Source organism: Acinonyx jubatus, chromosome C1 (assembly GCF_027475565.1).
Source record: "Acinonyx jubatus isolate Ajub_Pintada_27869175 chromosome C1, VMU_Ajub_asm_v1.0, whole genome shotgun sequence".
Lineage (NCBI taxonomy): Eukaryota > Metazoa > Chordata > Mammalia > Carnivora > Felidae > Acinonyx > Acinonyx jubatus.
Genome location: NC_069381.1, coordinates 42248052 through 42267293, shown reverse-complemented (window position 1 = coordinate 42267293; position 19242 = coordinate 42248052). Strand labels below are relative to the sequence as shown.

At 39.6% G+C, this 19242-nt stretch overlaps 1 protein-coding gene across 1 annotated transcript in view; it reads right to left on the bottom strand.

Moving 5' to 3' along the window:
* The window catches only part of SCP2 (sterol carrier protein 2), a 125403-nt gene that overhangs the window by 1525 nt on the left and 104636 nt on the right, over positions 1 to 19242 (bottom strand). Inside the window, exons 14-15 of the mRNA XM_053214050.1 lie at positions 14093 to 14222; positions 2667 to 2746 (exon numbers count right to left, since the gene is read on the bottom strand). Coding sequence (XP_053070025.1) covers positions 2667 to 2746; positions 14093 to 14222 — 210 coding nt within the window. The remainder of the gene's footprint in view (positions 1 to 2666; positions 2747 to 14092; positions 14223 to 19242) is intronic.

Here is a 19242-nt window from a genome sequence, read left to right as displayed (position 1 = left end):
CCTTTTCCAAATAGTAAGCAAAGTGGATTCATACTAGATGGATTTTGTTTTAAAATATCACACATGGATCAAGAATATGAAATGAGGGTGCCTGGCTGGCTCAGTTGGTAGAGTATGTGACTCTTCATCTCTGGGTTATAAATTCAAGCCCCACACTGGGTATAGAGATTATTTTAAACTAAAATCTTAAAAAAAAAAAAAAAAGAATATGAACTAAAATTTTCAGTAGTTTGCTGGGAGAAAAAACACAGGCGTAACACTAAGTATCACTTAGATACTTGTGAGATTCGATACAATGTGGATGAAATGTCGCCAATTTTTTTTGGTCTACATGATAAAGGATTTACCCCTACAGAGGGAGGCCAGGCAGCCTGCTGAGACGGAGGTGCTGGTGTTAGTCTTTGGCTCAAGAAGAATCAAACCAACCCGGAAGTGCAGAGCCACAATTTGTTCCATTTAACAACTGCCTGGGATTAGATCACTTGATGTTTGCTAAATTTATCATGTAATAAAATCCCAGGAAAACTTAAGAGAAATAATAGCAAAATTGGGAACATAGCATGATTTTCCTGCTATGATCTCTTTTAACAAAACTGTCAAAATAAGGAAAGGCTAGATTAGATGAAAAAAGTTCCTGGTAGTCTTAGCTTTCTAAGCAAGTACATTAAGAAGTTAGGAGCTCGTCTGCCTTATCCAGGAGAATGCACAGAGCTCTGCTTTTTCTACACCTTCTGGTAAGGGTGACTAATTCCTTTTTTTTTTCTCTCCTCCTATGTCTGGACAAACTAAATATTTCCTTTCTATATGGCACACAGCCTTCTGTCTGATGACTTAAAGGTCAAGTGTCTCAGAACACAATATATTTAACATATGTCCTTAAAAATATGGACCGGTAGTACCTAACAGAGAAACTCACCATCTTTCCTTTTTTTAAATTAAAAGAGAAAATGACTTTTTATTTACTGAGTATTATAGAGAAAACACGAATTTTCACCCTTTAGGGAGTCCAAGCATATGGATCGCTTTAATCTGGCCCCTAGGTGTTCTTCATGTGTGCTTTACACTGGAGAGCACACTGCTTTGTTTCAACTGTAGCCAAACACTGAAATTATAATTTCCAGTGCATTTAATGGTTTCCAATCAAATCCTCTAAGCATAACAGAAGGCCATTAGCATATTAATAGAAATACCTGCCATTTTAATCTTTAATTCCTTTGAGTGCTAACAGGTGTTCAAAAATTAAAAAAAAAAAAAAAAAGGCTGAAGGATACTTTGCTTCCCTGAATGGATGGTAAACAGATAAACTGAGAATGGAGGCAGCTGACATGTGAAGTCTGATCACCGTGCCGAGGAGGTGCACGGAGTGCACAGTGGAACGAGGAGCAGTGGGTGGGAAGGACAAGGACAGCCAGCTCCTATACTGGTGGTTTCTATTTTGTCCAGATTTTTGGAGCAGGCTCCATGGGAGGAGATGTCAGTACCAATGGTGTGTAATCAGCTGAAACGTCACAGATGCGAGTCTCTCGCTTGTCAAAGCATCAACTGAAACAGGCTTAGTTGCTTAGAGAAAACATTTTAAAAAGGAATTCTAATGTGAATCAGACTCAGTTGTTTTATCCAATCTTTTGAATTACCAGGGGGCTGCAGGAATAAGACCTGAAACAAAGCTGGCTGAGGCAACAACAAAAAAAACATATACAATGGAAAGAGGCATCAGTTTCTTTTTGTTATCTCTGTCTAATGAAAGCTTAGTGTATCAAGTCTGTTCAACACTGTGTGACTAAAGAGTATAAAAAGACCCTTGATGATTTGGGAACCAGGAAAATCTACACAAGGCATAAATACATTTTAGACAAATACAGTTTAATCCAGCAATTGTTTAGTGATAACCTAAAAATGTCAGGCATCATGCTAAGTTCTGGAGACATGAAGATGAATAAGGCATGGTTTGTTCCTTTGAGACACTCACAATCTAATGGAGAAGAAATAGGCACATCATGACTAATATAATGTGACAAGTGCTAAGCTTGCTTCCAATAGATGGCCAGGAAGAGCGACTGGCTATGGTTCCCCAACAACTTGTAAGGAGGTCTTAGGGGATAACATCTGGGCTAATTTTGAAAGGAAAGGCGTTTGTCAGGGAAGGTAGTTCAGACCAAAAGAGCATGGGGCAAAGGTCATGCCTCTGTTCACATTGCTCCTTCCCCCTGGATTGCTCCTACTCTCCATCTATGCACGGTTGACTTTTGGTCACTCTTAAGATTCAGTTCAAGTGTCGCTTCCTCTGCTGTGAGGCTTTCTGTGCTGGTCCAGGAAGACATGGCTGCGCCATCCCCCCAAGTTCCCCTGTCCACAAGCTGGCCATGGCACCATGGATACTTGGATATACTTAACTCTTTTGCAGGTCTGTCTCATACCAAATTGTGGATGCCCTGTGCATGGGAACTCTTTCTTATTCATCTGGGTATTTCCAGCGCACAAGACAGTGCCTGGCACATAGCCTGCTCCACAAATGTTTGTCATTTGTTAAGTGAACATTTTAGGGAACACTGAGTTTTGTGGGTTTGACCACTTTGCACTTTATGGTATGAGGCTGAGGCAGGAGATGAAATGGAATGGGCTAAAAGACCCATCTACTAGGAAGAAATAAGCCCCATCATACTTACCGACTGAGGATTCATTTTACCAGTCATTAAAGCCAGTAAGTCGGAGTCAGCCATCGTGATTGTGCAGTCAGCCTTCTTATCTAAAACAGATATGTAGGAAGAGAGAGGAGAAAAAGGGAGAGTATTCAGTTTCATGTGTACATTTTAGTCAAAACCCACTGACAGCAACAGATCACATCCAGTACTGGAGTAGTGTGGGCAAGAGTACTCATGTACTCTTCTGTGGCAGCCTGGTAAAAGGTGGCATAAATTACAAGCAAACTCAATATTTTACAAGAGGGAACTGATTATCATATTCATATAATGGGATACGATACAGTCATTAGATGATACGGATCTACATTTATTGACCTGAAAAAATGCTATTGTTATATTGTTCATGATACTGTTATACAAGCCAGTTGCAAAACAAACTATGAGCATGGTCTGGTTTTTGCTTCAAAACAGATATTCAGGGTGCCTGGGCGGCTCAGTCAGTTAGGCGTCCGACTCTTGATCTCGGCTCAGGTCATGATCTCACATCATGGTTCCTGGGTTCAAGCCCCAAGTCAGGCTCTGCGTTGACAGCACAAAGCCTGCTTGGAATTCTGTCTCTCCCTCTCTCTGCCCTTCCCCACTCACTCGCTCTCTCAAAATACATACATAAACTTAAAAAAAAAACCCAAAAAACCCTGACATTCAATTATATACATATAGGAAAAAAAATCTATAAACTTAGATACCAATATATTAATAATAGTTATTGTGGCACCCGGACTCTAAGGAGTCCCCTGTGATGCCTGCCTCTTGGTGTTCATGCCTTTGTATGCCTTTGAGTGTAGGCATGACCTGTGACTTGCTTCTAGCCAACAGTATGTGGCAAAGGAGATGGGATGTCATTCCTATGATTTTGTTTTGTTATGTAAGATTGTCCTGCTAGCAGACTCACTCTCTCCTGCAGGCCTCAAATAAGCTAGCTGCTATGCTGTGAAGTGCATAAGCAAAGGACCATGTGGCAGGGTGCTGTGCTTTAGGAGCTGAGGGCAGACTCTGGCCCATTACCCCTAAAAAACTAAAGTTCTCATTCTCCATAGCTGCAAGGAAATGAATTCTGCCAGCACCCTGAGTAAACCTGGACACGGACCCTTCTGCAGTCAAGCCTCCAGATGAGAACCCAGCCCTGGCCAACACCTTTACTGCAGCCTATAAGATCCTATGCAGAGGACCCAACTAAGCTGTCCTCAGCCAACTCACCCATGGAAACTATGAGGTAATAAATGTGTGTGTTGTTTTAAGCCACTAAGTTTGTGGTAATTTGAGATATAGTAATAAAAAATGAGTACAGTTATCTATATCAGGGGTTATCAAACTTTTTCTGTAAAAGATCAGACACTAAGTATTTTAGACTCTGCCTAAAGCCAGTAGGTCTCTATCGCAACTCTGCCTCTGTAGCACAAAAGCTTTCATTGATAATACCTAAACAAAAGAGGTGTGGCTGTGTGCCAATAAAACTATTTCCAAAACAGGTAGTAGACAGAGAAGGAGAAGATATTTGCAATTCACAGATCTGACCAAAAAACTTGTATCCAGAATATATAAAAAATTCCTCTTATTCAATTAGAAAAGTTAGATAATCCAATACCAAAACAAGCAAATAATAAACAGACACTGTACAAAAGATCTCCAAATGGCCAAAGAAGCACATGAAACTATGTTCAACTTCATTAGTCATCAGGGAAACGTGAATAAAAGCATGGGTGAGATACTACTACATACCTACTAGAATGAATGGCCAAAAAGGAAAAAAAAGACAATATCCAATGCTGATTACGAGGAGGAGCAAGTAAAAGGTCAATACAATGCTGGAGGGACAGTAAAATGGAACAGCCACTTTAAAAGCCAGTCTGGAAGTTTCTCAGAAGGCTAAACATACATTGCCATATGACTCACTTTTTAGGTGTTTACCCAAAAGAAATGAAAACGTATGTCCACACAAAAAACTTTATGTGAATGTGCCTAGTGGCTTTATTCAAATGGCCAAAACTAGGGAAAAAAACCCAAATGTGCATCAACTAGTGAATGGATAAACTATTCAACAAAAAGAAACAACCCCTCTCTCCCAAAGCCTTGCAATGCCTCCAGCAACTCCACCTTTCACATCACCCACCTTCCACACAACTTGTAGTTCAAATGCACTCTACACGGAAGCTCATTTTATACATGAAGAGCAGTCAAAGCAAAATTACGCCTGTGTTTTTTCATTTTAATGATTCCCTAATGCATTAAAAAAATTTTAATCAACGGGGCACCTGGGTGGCTTAGTGGGTTAAGCATCCAACTCAGGCCCAGGTCTTGCAGTTCGTAGGTTCACGCCCCATGTCAGGTTCTGTGCTAAAGGCTCAAAGCCTGGAGCCTGCTTCAGATTCTGAGTTTCCCTCTCTCTCTGCACCTCCCCTGCCCACACTCTATCTCTCTCTCTCAAAAATAAACATTAAAAACAATTTTCTAAAATTTTTTAATCAGAAGTAGTGGATTCCTAAATGATTCTAAAGCCATCTGTAATTCTCATTGTTGTTTTGTTCTGTTTTATCCTTCATTTCCAGCTTTGGGTGCAGGGAAGGGCAGGTGACACAAAAGATTTTTTTATTGTTGTAATCTTTTCCAATGATCAGCTGAAGATCTGCACTGGAATACAACTTATATGCCTTTTGCATTTAAAAAAAAAATTTTTTTTTAACATTTATTCAATTTTGAAAGATGAAGAGAGACAGAGCATGAGCAGGAGTGGGGCAGAAAGAGAGGGAGACACAGGATCCGAAGCAGGCTCCAGACTCTGAGCTATCAGCACAGAGCCTGACACAGGGCTCAAACTCACAGATTGAGAGATCATGACCTGAGCTGAAGTCAGACACTTAACCGACTGAGCCACCCAGGTGCCCCTGCATTTTTTTTTTAAAGTAAGCTTCGTGCCCAGCACGGAGCCCAATGTGGGGCTTGAACTCACAACCCCCAGATTAAGACCTGAGTTGAAATCAAGACCTGAGCTGAGATCAAGAGTCCAACGCGTAACAAACTGAGCCACCTAGGAGCCCCCACTTTTGCATTTTTAAAGCCTGCTTCTTGAATTTAAGCACAGTGATAGTGTTCAAAGAGCTGCTCAGTCTGTAACACGTTTGAAAAGATGTATCTGCACTTTGAGGTCCCTTTTGAATGCCATTTGCTAGGCCTCTCAAGTGTTTGCATTGCTATGTTCAAACGCCTCCCAAGTCCAAGATGCTGGATGCCATATGGCATGGAAAACACAAGACTTTGGGCAAAGTCTGTGGGCTTGCATTGGGGGAGGGAAGGGAACCGAATTTGTTTATTTGTCTGATTTAGAAATAAGGCATTTCAGAGAAGCCATTATTTTCTGTGTTTAAGTTAAACTGCATTTTTGTCTTTTGGTTGATATGAAATGTACTGTTCCAATATAAAACAGTAATTATTTGACCTTTAGGGAGAAAAATAAGGAAGAAACTACTGATGTTACATGCAACAACATGAATGAATCTTGGTGAAAGAAGCAGGCTTAAAAAACTATGTACTGGGGCACCTGGCTGGCTCAGTCAGTAGAGTGTGTAACTCTTGATCTCAAGGTTGTAAGTTCAAGTCCCACTTTGGGTGTAGAGATTACTTAAAAATGAAATCTGAAGGGGCGCCTGAGTGGCTCAGTTGGTTGAGCATCCAATTCTTGATTTCAGCTCAGGTCATGATTCTAGGGTCATGGGATCAAGCCCTGCAACGGGCCCTGTGCTCTGCCCCTGTCCCCTACTCCTGCTCTCTCTCTAAAAACAAACAAACAAACAAACAAAACCTTAAAACAAAACAAAAAACTACATACTATATGATTCCATTTATGACATTCTGGAAAAGGGACAGAAATCAGAGTAGTGGTTGCCAAGGCCTGAGGGTGGGAGAAGGGGACTGACTACAAAGGGACATGAGAACACTTTTTGGGGTGATGGAAATATTCTATCACTTGACTTTTGGTGATGGTTACACAAATATATGCATTTGCCTAAATTGATAGAATGATACCTCTCAAAAGGGTAGATTTTATTATATTAAATTATAGCTCAATGACAGTAACCAGTATTGTCAAAAATGTGGAGCAAATAAAACTCTCATGTAATGTGGAAGGTAATGTAAAATAGCATACACACACACGCGCAAACGGGCTATATTGTACCTTATGACCTAGTATTTCTACTGGTTATATGCCAAGTGGAAATGAGTACATACATTCACTACAAGACCCATATGAAAATGTTCATAACAGCTTTATTCATAAGACCCCAGAATGGAAACATTGAAAAGATTTATCAACCATGGAATGAATAAATTCTGGGGCATTCACACAGTAAAAACAAACTACTGCTACATATAACAAATTAAAAAAATCTTACGATGCTGAGCAAAAGAAGCCAGACCTAAAAGATAAATATTGTATGAGTCCATGTAAATAAATTTCCAAAATAAATACAATCAATCTATGGTGATAGAATTTGGAATAGTGGTTTCTTGTGGGAGAGGACAGTGATGACAGGGGGCATGAGAGAGACTTCCAGAATGCTAGCAACATTCTGCAGCTTGATCTGGGAGATACATATTCATCAGTAAACATTTATCAGGCTATACACTTCAGATGTATGCTTTTTATTACAAGACCTCAATACAAATTTTACACAAAACAAACAAAAAAACAGGTGGTGGGTTGGATTTGGCCCACATCATTTGTCAACCCCTGACATAGATGGTGGGATTCCAGGAGAGTAAATTTCCCATTTTGTTTCTCTGAGTCTTCTGATTTTTGTTTATATTACATGCATATTACTTAGAAAGTTTTAAAATATTAATTTTAATATCAAAGTACAATGAATAAAAAGACTGTATAACAAAGACTCTAATATCTCATTGCTAAATCAACCATGTCTACCTTGGACAAATAAGAATTTTCAAGTACAAAAGAAAAAATTCACCCAGAAAAATATTTGCCAGCACTCAGTGTTTTAGACAATTAATATAACAATAATCCTCTAATGGCTGGCTCCTCCTCAAAGTTGGCCTCTCCCTGAAACCAAGTCATTTTCTAGCTTATTATTCTGTTTTATTTTTCTTTGTGGTACTTATCTGAAACTACCTTATTTATTTGTTCAGGTGTTTTCTGTCTGTATTTGTCCACTAGAATAAACACTTCAAAGGACAGAGCCCTTGTCAGTTTTGTTCACTGCTATATCCCCAGGTTCTTGAAGAGTGCTTGACACATAAAGGGTAATCAATAAATACTTGCTGAATAATAAGTAGATTATGTAGAGTTCAAAAGATTGTCATATCATGGCCCAATAGCTAATATAATCTGTGCCTTAATAAGAGATTAGAGGATGCTATGGTCTGAATGTTCCCGCAAAACTCCCATGTTGAACTTCTAATGCCCTATGTGATGATATTAGCAGGTGGGGAGGTCAGGAGGTGGACCCTAATGAATGGGATTAATGCCTTATAAAAGTCTCCAGGGGCTAACAGTGCAGAGCCTGCTTGGGATTCTCTCTCTCCCCCCCCACCTCTGCCTTTCCCCCCGCTCATGCACATGCTCTCAATCTCTCTCTCAAAATAAAATACTTAAAAATTTATTTTAAAGATTCTCCAAGGAGGCCCCCAGCCCCTTCTACTATGTGAACCCACAGCAAGAAAGCACCATCTATAAAGCAGCAAGAGGGCCTTGACCAAGGCTGACACGTTGACCTTGGATTTCCAGGTTCCACACTGTGAAAAGGAAATTTCTGTCATTTATAAGCTACTCACTCTGTGGTATTTTGTTACAGCAGCCCAAATGGACTAAGATAGTGGTAAATTATTAAAATACAGCATGCCCATTAAACAGTTAACTATTATTATAAATAACTATTTAACTATTATTAAATAGTTAAAACAAGATTGAAAGTTAAAAATTTTTATTATATGTGTTAGAACTCAGGGATAGCCCCTAAAAAGATTGATATTCAATGGCTATTCCATCTTTGCTTCTGACTAAATCTTCTTATTACTGGAAAAAAAAGGTGTGAAGCTTGGAAAATGAAGGGACTTAAAGTCTAGAAAATCTAGTTCCCATGTAGATTTATATCACCAAAGAACAGGGAGAAAGAAAGTTAGCAAATCGAGATTGTTGCACTTGATTTATAATTGGATTTGATCCTAATATTCCAAGAAAGGACTCTTAGTCATTGAAAAGTAAGTTTATAAAGTGAAGCCTGCTGCTGCTGTAATATCAGCATTTACTGAGCTTTCACTATGCTGAGCACTTCACATACATGGACTCATTTGATCTTTATAACAACCCTATAAGGATCAGAGAAGTCAAAAAAAAAAAAAAAAACTTGCCCATGATCACACAACTAAATAAGAGGCTGAGCTATATCTGAAAGCAGATTCCTGCTGCTGCTAAAGCCCACACTCCCAACCGCTAAGCGCTATGGCTTCCTATTGTTACAGGAAGGATTCAAACATTCAATGGCTCAGTTTTAATTGGGCATTCACGAGTTCGTCAGTATCTGATGAATCTAGATACTTTCACAGTTCCCTAAGCCCTTCTGCAGTCTTAGATGAGTCCCATGTGTTCAAGCAAAACTATTATTTAATATATGTTGGGGAGGAAGCAACTGAGCACTTACTATGCTAAAGCACTTTAATGATTTATGTCATTAAATCCCCACAACAGCTCCATGGATAGAAATTATTCTCACCATTTTCTAGATGAGACAACTGGACTCAGGGAAGGTACACATCCAGTAAGTGACAGAGCTGTGGTCTGAACCCAGTTTGCGTGTCTCCAAAGGCAATGCTCTTTCTACTGTACCTTGGGGATGTGAGACTCTGAGGCCTGCTATATCGTGTGCCCCACAAAGGGGCAGGGTTGAGGACTCAGGTAGATGCTGAGAGGGCAGAATAAAGGAATGAAAGATAATGGTCAAGTTAGATTAATCAAAGTTGGCTTCCTAGAGATATGCTATGTGAGTTGTTTCAAAGGAGAGAAGGGAGGGGCAGAATTCATAGACAAAGGCACCTAGGCAGGAAGAAAAGATTATGGAAAATGCATAAAATCTAAAGGTCCTTAATACAGTCATCTGTATAATCACTATCAAACTCTTAGAATATAAGCAAATGAAATACGTTTAAGGAAATCTTACTTTGTCAACAGTAAGTAAAACTCTCAACACTGTACGTGCCAAAAAACCTAGCAATTCTCTTTAAGATGCTAGTTCAAACTAGGACAGGTTATTAATGCTTTAGCATAGCTGATCTCTAACAAATGGGCACTTGTTGGCTGATGTAATAGGAGCTAGCAATTTCCAGTGGTGGCTTTTACTGGGTAAGTCCATATTTCAACGCTACTCCTGGCTGCCAACAAGTGTCAGTTTCAGCAGAAATTACCTTGCCCCAGGGTGAAATCCCTTCAGGTCTGGGATGGGGCACCTAATATGGGGAGAGTTCACTGCCAGAGTACACAGGTAGTAAGGTTTTTTGAAATTATGCAATAGCTTTCCATAAGCATATTATCTTTCATGACAAACAATGATAACAAAATACAGGAGAAATTTTTTAAATATCACCTTATCACCTGCCTGGGCATATCAAAATATAATCCTGAAATAGCTATTTTCCAAAAGTTCTTTTTATTTCTATAAGCTTAAATCTAGATGAAGCATTTAGTTTTTCTTCCTATACAACATAAGAGTGGCAGCTCATAAAATCCAAACACATCATTATTTTTCTACCTACTCATTTTGAGGAAAAAAAGGGACTATATATAATTCAAAAACTTTCCACAACACCACCATGCTGCCTGCACAAGATGCTCTTACTACTGCCTCAGTTCTTCCATCATGAATCTCTAGTTGATTCCTTATTCAACAGTGCTACTCTTAACATTTTCTCCTGTCTCCAAGTTCTAAACTTTATTCCAAGAGCTCTGCCAACCTCCTTTCTACCCCAAAATGCCCCTGAACATTTACCCTCTCAGAGAAGGAAGTATCCATCCCTCCTTGCTGCTTGCTAAAGCTAACCTTCCTTCCTCCTGTGTTCTTGATGTCATCTACTCCTCCAGGACCTTCCTCAATAAGGTACTAGTAAGGAAACTCTCCCATCTTTGATAGACTTCCTTCTCCTACACAGCTTCCAGGTCCCATCAATTTCACCCCAAATATCCCTGGCAACTACAACATAACATTTTTTTTTTCTCACTGTCAACACTGAGGCTCTTCTTTTTGCTCAGATGGTAGCAACATCCATCCTCCCAATTGCTCTCTCTACCTCTGATTTCTCCCTTTGCAGTTTGTCAGATCTAATGCACCAGCTTCATCCTCTAAAGCACAGCCCTAACTTGCACTTTCTTACTTAAAAAGCTTTAATTGGATTGCTTATATATCAAGTCACTTTCAAAGTTCATAGCATGGTATTTGAAGCTCTCCAGAAAGGTAGTCTCCATCCATCAGATTTCTTAAGTACACCAGGCTCTTTCCAACAGGAGGCGTGTAACATACAACATACAAAATGTAACCTGCTGAATACGTACTACGCATCATTCATTCTGCTGTTCATTTTTAAATTACATCATTCATTCTGCTGTTCGTTTTTAAATTAAATTAAAACTACCTTGGTTTGTGAACATAATTCATTCCAGAAACATGCTTTTAATCCAAAGCACTTGTATATCAAAGAGAATTTCAAGAATCACTGGCTTAGTTGTAATCATGTGATGTTTGGCCTCACATACTACTTGTATTGCAAGACATTGCTTTATCAAGTTAAAATTTACTAGAAATGTTTGCTCATCTTACAGAACAGTCACAGATCAAGTTACTTGCCATCCAAGGTTTTACTGTATTTATTTATCAAAGACCAACCATATATCAGATACTCTTGTAGGCAATGAGGATGCAGCAGTGAACCTAACAGTCAAAAAGCTCTATCTTCATGCAGCTTATAATTCAAGTGGGAGAGATGGACAATAAGCAAATAAGTAAAATATTATATGGTATATCAGATGGCAGTAAGTGCTATAAATAAAAATAAGGAACTGGAGAGTGTTATGCTAAGTGAAATAAGTCCTACAGAGAAAGACAGATACCATATGTTTTCACTCTTATGTGGATCCTGGAAAACTTAACAGAAGACCATGCGGGAAGGGAAGGGGGGGGCAGAGAGGGAGGGAGGCAAACCATAAGAGATTCTTAAAAACTGAGAATAAACTGAGGGTTGATGGGGGGTGGGAGGAAGGGGAAAGTGGGTGATGGGCACTGAGGAGGGCACCTGTTGGGATGAGCACTGGGTGTTGTATGGAAACCAATTTGACAATAAATTTCATAAGAAAGAAAGAAAGAAAGGAAGAAAGGAAGAAAGAAAGAGAGAGAGAAAGAAAGAAGGAAAGAAAAAGAAAGACAGGAAAGGGCAAGAGGAAATGGTAACAGGTATGAAGTATGGTTAGGGAAGGGGCTCACTGAGAAGGTGACATCTGGGCAAAGATCCAAAGAAAATGAGGGAACGAGCCATGAGGATATCTAAGGGAAGACGAGTCCAGGCAGAGGGAACAGAGTAGAAAGCCCCTGAACTGGGAACACCCGCATGTCAACAATGGCAACGAGTATCCTTCCTGTAGGACTGGAGCAAAGTGAGGGAAAGTGTAGTAGAACAGAGAAAATGGAGGCTAGATCATGTGGTGCCAGTGTAAGAACTCTGGCTTCTACTGAGTGAGCTGAAAGCCTTTGGATGGTTTTGAGCAGAGGAGGGTCACAATCTAACTCAAGTTTTTAAAGGATCACTCCAGGGTGCCTGGGTGGCTCAGTCATTTAAGCATCCAACTCTTGATTTCAACGTTTGTGAGAATGAGCCCTGAGTCAGGCTCTGCACTCTCAGCTACCAGATAGCTGATAGCACAGGGCCTGCTTGAGATTTTCTCTCTCCCTCGCTCTCTGTTCCTCCCCTGCTCATGCTCTGTCTCTCTCTCAAAAATAAATATTTAAAATAGTAATAATAACAATAGCAATAAAAATATTGCTGGTATGTGGAGAAGAACCTGTAGGGAGCAAGGTTAGAAACAGGGAGACCAAGCAAAACAATGATGGAAGCTTAGACCAGGAATCTGCTGATGGATCAGACTGTGGAGTGTGAGAAAAAGAGGAGCCAATGATGACTCCAAGGTTTTTGAACCGAACAACTGCTAGGACAGAGAAGCAATTTTTACGGAGATGGGTTGATGGTGAGAGGAATACATAATTAAAGGTGAGTAGGAGGAAATCAGGAGTTCAGCTTTTTTTTTTTTTTTCCATTTTTTAAATGTTTATTTATTTCGGAGAGAGAGAGAGACAGAGCATGAGAGGGGGAGGGGCAGAAAGAGAGGGAGACACAGAATCCGAAGTAGGCTCCAGGTTCTGAGCTGTCAGCACAGAGCCCCGTGCAGGGCTCAGTCTCATAGACTGTGAGATCATGACCTGAGCTGAGGCTGGATGCTTAACCAACTGAACCACCCAGGTGTCAGAAGTTCAGTTTTATACATGTTAGCTTTGAGATACCTACCAAGTATCCAAGTAAACTTGTCAGTTAGATATACATCTTGGAGTTCAGTGGATGAGTCCATGGTGAAGATATCTGGGAGTTATCAGTGTAGGGATGGTTTTAAAAGAATGAGACTAGAGATCCCCAGGGAGTGAATGGAGACAGAACTGAGCCTTGGAGCACTCTAATGTTTAGAAACTTGGAGATGAGAAAACAGGAAGAGAGGCCAGGAAGGAACAGGCAGTGGATAAGAGGAAAGCCTAGAAGTGTAATATCATGAAGACTGAGAACCACTCAATTTAGCAATATGGTGGTCACTGGTGACCTTGACAAGAGCAGCTTTGGAATAGCGATGAGGATACAAGCTGAATGGAGTGGGTTCAAGAAAGACTGGGATGAGAGGAAGTGGAGGTAGTGATTGGGTATAGACAGAACTTTCAAGGCCGTGTAACCACACGCTACCACATGTGCTTTATAGGATAATTAAAAGATAATTCTCTTAATCTTTGCATCAACCTTATGAAATATGTACCATTTATTATTCCCATTTAGAGATCAGAAAACCAAGGCTCAGAAAAGTTAAATAATTTGTCCAAAACCACAATCTGTGAGTGGTAAGGCCAGGATCCCAACACTAGTTTGTCTAATTCTAAAGCCTAAGATTGTCAACTCCATGATGGAGCCTCCCAATCTTTGGGAGGAGGCAGCTGTGACATATTCCTGTTCTCAAGGATTCACTGGTTCTTTAACAAGGTCCTATACCTCTACAGCCACCCCTTTTAGGAAACACCAAAGCAGACCCCTATTTTCCCTTGTGAACTTGTCAGTGCTCCTGTAAATGAAGTCATTACTTCACTGACCTGAGTTAGGAAGCACTGATCCTTTGCCATTCTTCACATCCACCACCCAAGTGGCTTCTTTACCCCCAGGGCCATCCTTCACCTTGAAGGCAAAAATACCACCAATTTTCTTCACAAACTGTTCCCCTTCCTGTAAAGAAAAAACAAACAAACAAACAAACAAACAAACTCTGGGAGTTATATGAAGTTCGTTTCTCTGGCTTTTTCCCCAAATTAAATGTTTAAATAGATACATGATGTGAACAGCCAGGCCTGCCGCAATCCCCAAGCTCCCTTAGGATCTTGTGCCCAGAAAAATCTGAAAGGCAACAGGCAACAACTCCCTCATCTGCCAAATCCTTTGTTGACAATGGCTTTCTGGATACAACTGGTGGAAGGAAAGGGAGGATGGGGGTGGGCACAGTAGCATGTTCTACTGAAGCAGCTTTCCTTTGTCATAGTTTCGGAAAGATTCACTCTGGCCTGCCTAAATACTGGACCCCCCCCCCCCCGCCCCCCCCACACACACCCCAGTCTCTCTCTCTCTTTTTTTTTTTTGCAGATAAATTCCTTTACATGTGTTTCTGGTTTTCCACACTTAGAACTTAAACATAACTGGTTCTGAAAGCAAAGTCTTTTTGGGTGGAGGGGTCAACTTATTTTCTGGGTTAGTATAGAGAATTATACAAGTAATATGTCAACCACCAATTACTTTTGGATCTTGGGGGAATGAAGCTGGAAAGTTATTTTAACTTATTTTAAGTTACATTTAGGAGAAATTATTAACGACAATAATAATCTTTTCAGGGCTATAAAGTTTTCAAGTGCTTTCATATACATTATTTCCTTAATCTCCATAAACCCCTGTAAGTAGTTGGACAGGTACTAATATCAGCTCATTGAAAAGAAAAAAACAACTGAGATTCATAAAGGTTAAGAACAAGTCAGACTATGCTCTATCTGGCTGCTGAGTAATCCACCTAATATAACTCATCTAACATTAACATAAGCCATCTAACACATCCAAGTGGAATTTCTTAAATGTGGCTCCCCATACCCTATAGGATGAAGTCTGTCTTTACGTATCACTCAAAACTCTTCAAAATCTGAGGGATGTTTATCTGTTCTTAGCTTCAGCTACTTTCTCATTCTCCTCAGTCTTCATGTTCTAACAATACTGATCATCCTGAATTCCATAACCACATGTGCCTCCATGCCTTTGCTCATGCCCCATCCCAGCTCACTCACCTCCTCCTAGTCACATTCTCACACAAACCTCATCAAGTCCCTGCTCACTTGCTAATTCTTCTGGGAAGGCATTTTTGTCTCTACTGGACACTTTGATAGCCCTTTGCCCAATGCATCCATGGTTCTAGTTAAAGCAGTTATTTTTTTTCCCCTGGGAAAATTTTTCCATGTTTATCTTCCCACTAAACGCTGTTCCGTGAGGGGCAGGGACATATGGCTAGTAAATTGCACGACCAGAACTCAATCCCAGTTTGGTTTAATTCTAAATTCAAGGCTCTTGTCGTTTGACCATACTGTATTACAAAGTAGGTTACATCAATATTTCCAACTTTAGCCTATGAAAGCAGTTTCTGTCTCCATAAAGGAATTTTTTAAAAGCAAGTTCAAGTCTTCTCCACATTCCTTGAGATCTTTTATCTCTCAAGTTTCTGTGAAAACAATCTAGAAGAGGGAGTTAATAATCCTGATATAGTGGGCCACCCAAGAGCCAGGTTTCCCTTGGGGCCAACAGCTCATGAATGACTATTTCCAGGTGCATCCATGCCATCTGCTTGCATAATGCCTCAGGAATAGAGCTATGACAGACACCAACAAGTCAGAGGAGGAAAACCCCAGCAAACATTTAAGAATTCTACCTAACATACTTGGAGAGAAATTCCACCTGCCTCCTTAAAACAGATGTAGATTGATTTTGCACTTGTTGTTACTTTTAAGAATCAACTGATCCTCTGATAAAATAACATTTTTCACTGAAGAGGACGTGAGAGAGTAAGGAAATGGACAAGGAGAGAGCTAAAAGGGAGAAAATACACATTTTGTGAAACTAAAGATCATTAATACTAAGAAAGTTCTAAGTGTGTCCTTGAGTGAAGAAAAGTACTTCTTTCTGAGTAGGCAAAAGGTCAAGGAGTAGGGCCTGTCTCAAACTTAACTGGAACAAAAAGTTAAGACAGAATTCAAAGAAGGGCAACGGGGTATTACTAACAAGACAAAAGTGGAAATAAAATCTCTTGCCAGACTTCCTTTGCTAATGCAGAAAATGCATGAATTGACAAAAGATTTCAAGACTTTCACTCTTTCTAGTCCTTACAAACATTTAGGAAACTTACAATCGTGGGAAGGAAACAAGGGGACAAAGTCCATGCAAGTGAGGTTATGGAGGGAGGAGAAAAGGATTAAAATGGGAGCAGGAGGAATACATTTGCAAAGTTAAAAGAAGATGAAATGAAAATGGAAAAACAGCACTGGTTTGTTCATCTCAATAATGAAGTATTCAGTGATTGACATACAGCCATACCAGATACTCTCTAATTATTTTTATTTGATTTTTTTGACAGAATAAAGTTAGAAAAAATGGGGTAACTTGGCAGAAGCAATTATCTGATGGATTGCTCTGCAGGCAAATATTGGTGGCAAGAAAAAAAAATTCAAGTTGAACCCTTATAGAGTCCAATTTCAGTTTAGTGGACATACAGAATGAAAGAAATTAAACAGTAATGAGAGGGGGGCCTCAGAGCTGGCTCAATCAGTAGAGCATGCAACTCTTAATCTCAGGGTGGTGAGTTCGAGCCCTATGTTGGGGGAAGAAATTGCTTTAAAAAAAAAAAACAATAATAAGATATTTTTTCCTATTAGATTGGTTTTTATAAACCAGCCAACATAGCACTAGAGAAGGTGTGAAGAAAAAACAGTCACACCCACATACTGTTGTTTATAAATTAGTGCCCTCTTTTTGGTCAGTGGATAGGTTGGCAATATATGCCAAAATGCAAAATAGATACCCAAACCAATAATTTCTCCCCTTTAATTATTTATGCTAAAGTGATCATGGTGTTAAATACTTATTTTTTTAACTTAAAAAAATGTTTATTTTTGAGAGAGAAGGAGACACAGAGCAGGGGAGGGGCAGAGAGAGAGGGAGACACAGTATCTGAAGCAGGTTCTACACTGACAGCAGAAAGTCCGAGCAGGGCTCGAACTCACAAACCATGAGATCATGACCTGAGCCGAAGTTGGTCCCTTAACTGACTGAGACACCCAGGCACCCAGCATTATGTATTTAAAGATGAGTTAAAAAGGGAAATTTACTATACCACTCACTATTTTACTTGCAAAATTTAAATACAACCAATGTTCATCATAAGAGACTAGTTAAATAGATGATACATAAATTCAAAAGTGCACTAGGTGGCCATTAAAACTAATGGTAAGGATTTATATGTATGGGCATGGAACACACTGTTAAGAGAAAAAAGCGGGTTATAAAACAGGTATTTCCCCCCACCCCCCGCCACCCATGCAGGTATATCCCCACAAGATGGTGGCAAGACAGGTCTGCGGCTCCTGGGCTGGTGCCTGCCTGCTCAGAACCGGCAAACCTTGCTCTCTGTCTACCTCTGAAGGTTGTTGATCATGAAAATCTTAGAAATACAGGGACCTTTGTCAAAACACCAGTCACACTGACTCTTTTCCCACCCACAGTTCAATCACTTTAGATGTTAATAAATTCTTTGTGCTACAATAAGGAGGAGAAATGCACAATGTATGCCTTTCACACTGTAGCATGAATGAAATACACAGTTTAACTTTTCTGAATCCTTTTATTTCAACCCACTTTGGTCACCTTAATAGATGTTTAATTAGAACTGTGTGGCTGTGGCTATAACTGTGCCTTATTGGTCTGAAACTTAATATCAGTAATGATATCCCAAGATGCCTTTAGTTTTGAAACAATGAAGTAAATATGTAATCCCATCTAAAGAGAATAGCTCTCAAAGAAAAAAAAGAGAGAGAGAGAGAAAAAGAATAGCTCTTTTTGAAAAAAGTTAGTTAAATTGCCTTAGTATGATTAGTATCTATTAAGAACTAATTATTGTACATAAAAATAGATTTGTATACAGAGTATAATTTTAAAAACCCAACACATATTATATGTTCCTAGTTATGTAGCACTGTATAACATAGAGAGATGTCTGAAACAATGTCAATCACTGTTAACATTTTAGTGAACTCAAAGTAATGGAATTGCAGGGGATTAAAAAAAAATTTTTTTTTTTTAATGTGTGTATTTTTGAGAGAGACAGAGAATTGGCTGGGGGAGGGACAGAGAGAGAGGGAGACACAGAATCAGAAGCAGGCTCCAGGCTCTGAGCTATGAGCACAGAGCCCAATGCAGGGCTCGAACTCACAAACCATGAGATCATGACCTGAGCCAAAGTTGGACACTTTACTGACTGAGCCACCCACACACCCCTGGAAATGCAGGGGATTTTTAATTTTTCTTTTCTATATATAGCGTGAATTTCTTTTAAATTAGCATTATTTTTACAAGAAAAACCTACTTTGAAAAAGCTCAAGCACAAAAGATTTATTTTTAAAAAGAGTTTTGTTATTAGGCACATTTAAAGATACACTTTATTATTCTTTCTGAGGCACCTGGATGGCTCAGTCAGTTAAGCATCTGACTCTTGATCTTGCTCAGGTCATGATCTCACAATTGATGTGATCAAGCCCCATGTCAGACTCTGTGCTGCCAGCACAGAGCCTGCTAGGGATTCTCTCTCTTCTTCTTTTTAGTTCAGAAAGAAATCACACCAAAATAAATTAGAATCTCTTTACATACGAACTTTGTCCAAAATCATTATCTCCCCGAAAAAGAAAACTGAGGAGAGTGACAAGGATATTATTAGCCTTTCCTCTACAGTTCAGATTTTAACAGAATTTTACCATAGGTTCTTTATATTACTCAAGTTTGGAGATTTACACATCTCTGAAATACAGTCTTACCAGAATTAAGAAGAAACTCTAATAGACACTCAGGAATCTAAAATACATGCAAGGGGTGCCTGGGTGGCTCAGTTGGTTAAGCTTCAAGTCTTGATTTTGGCTCAGGTCATGATCCCAGCATCCTGGGATCAAGCTCC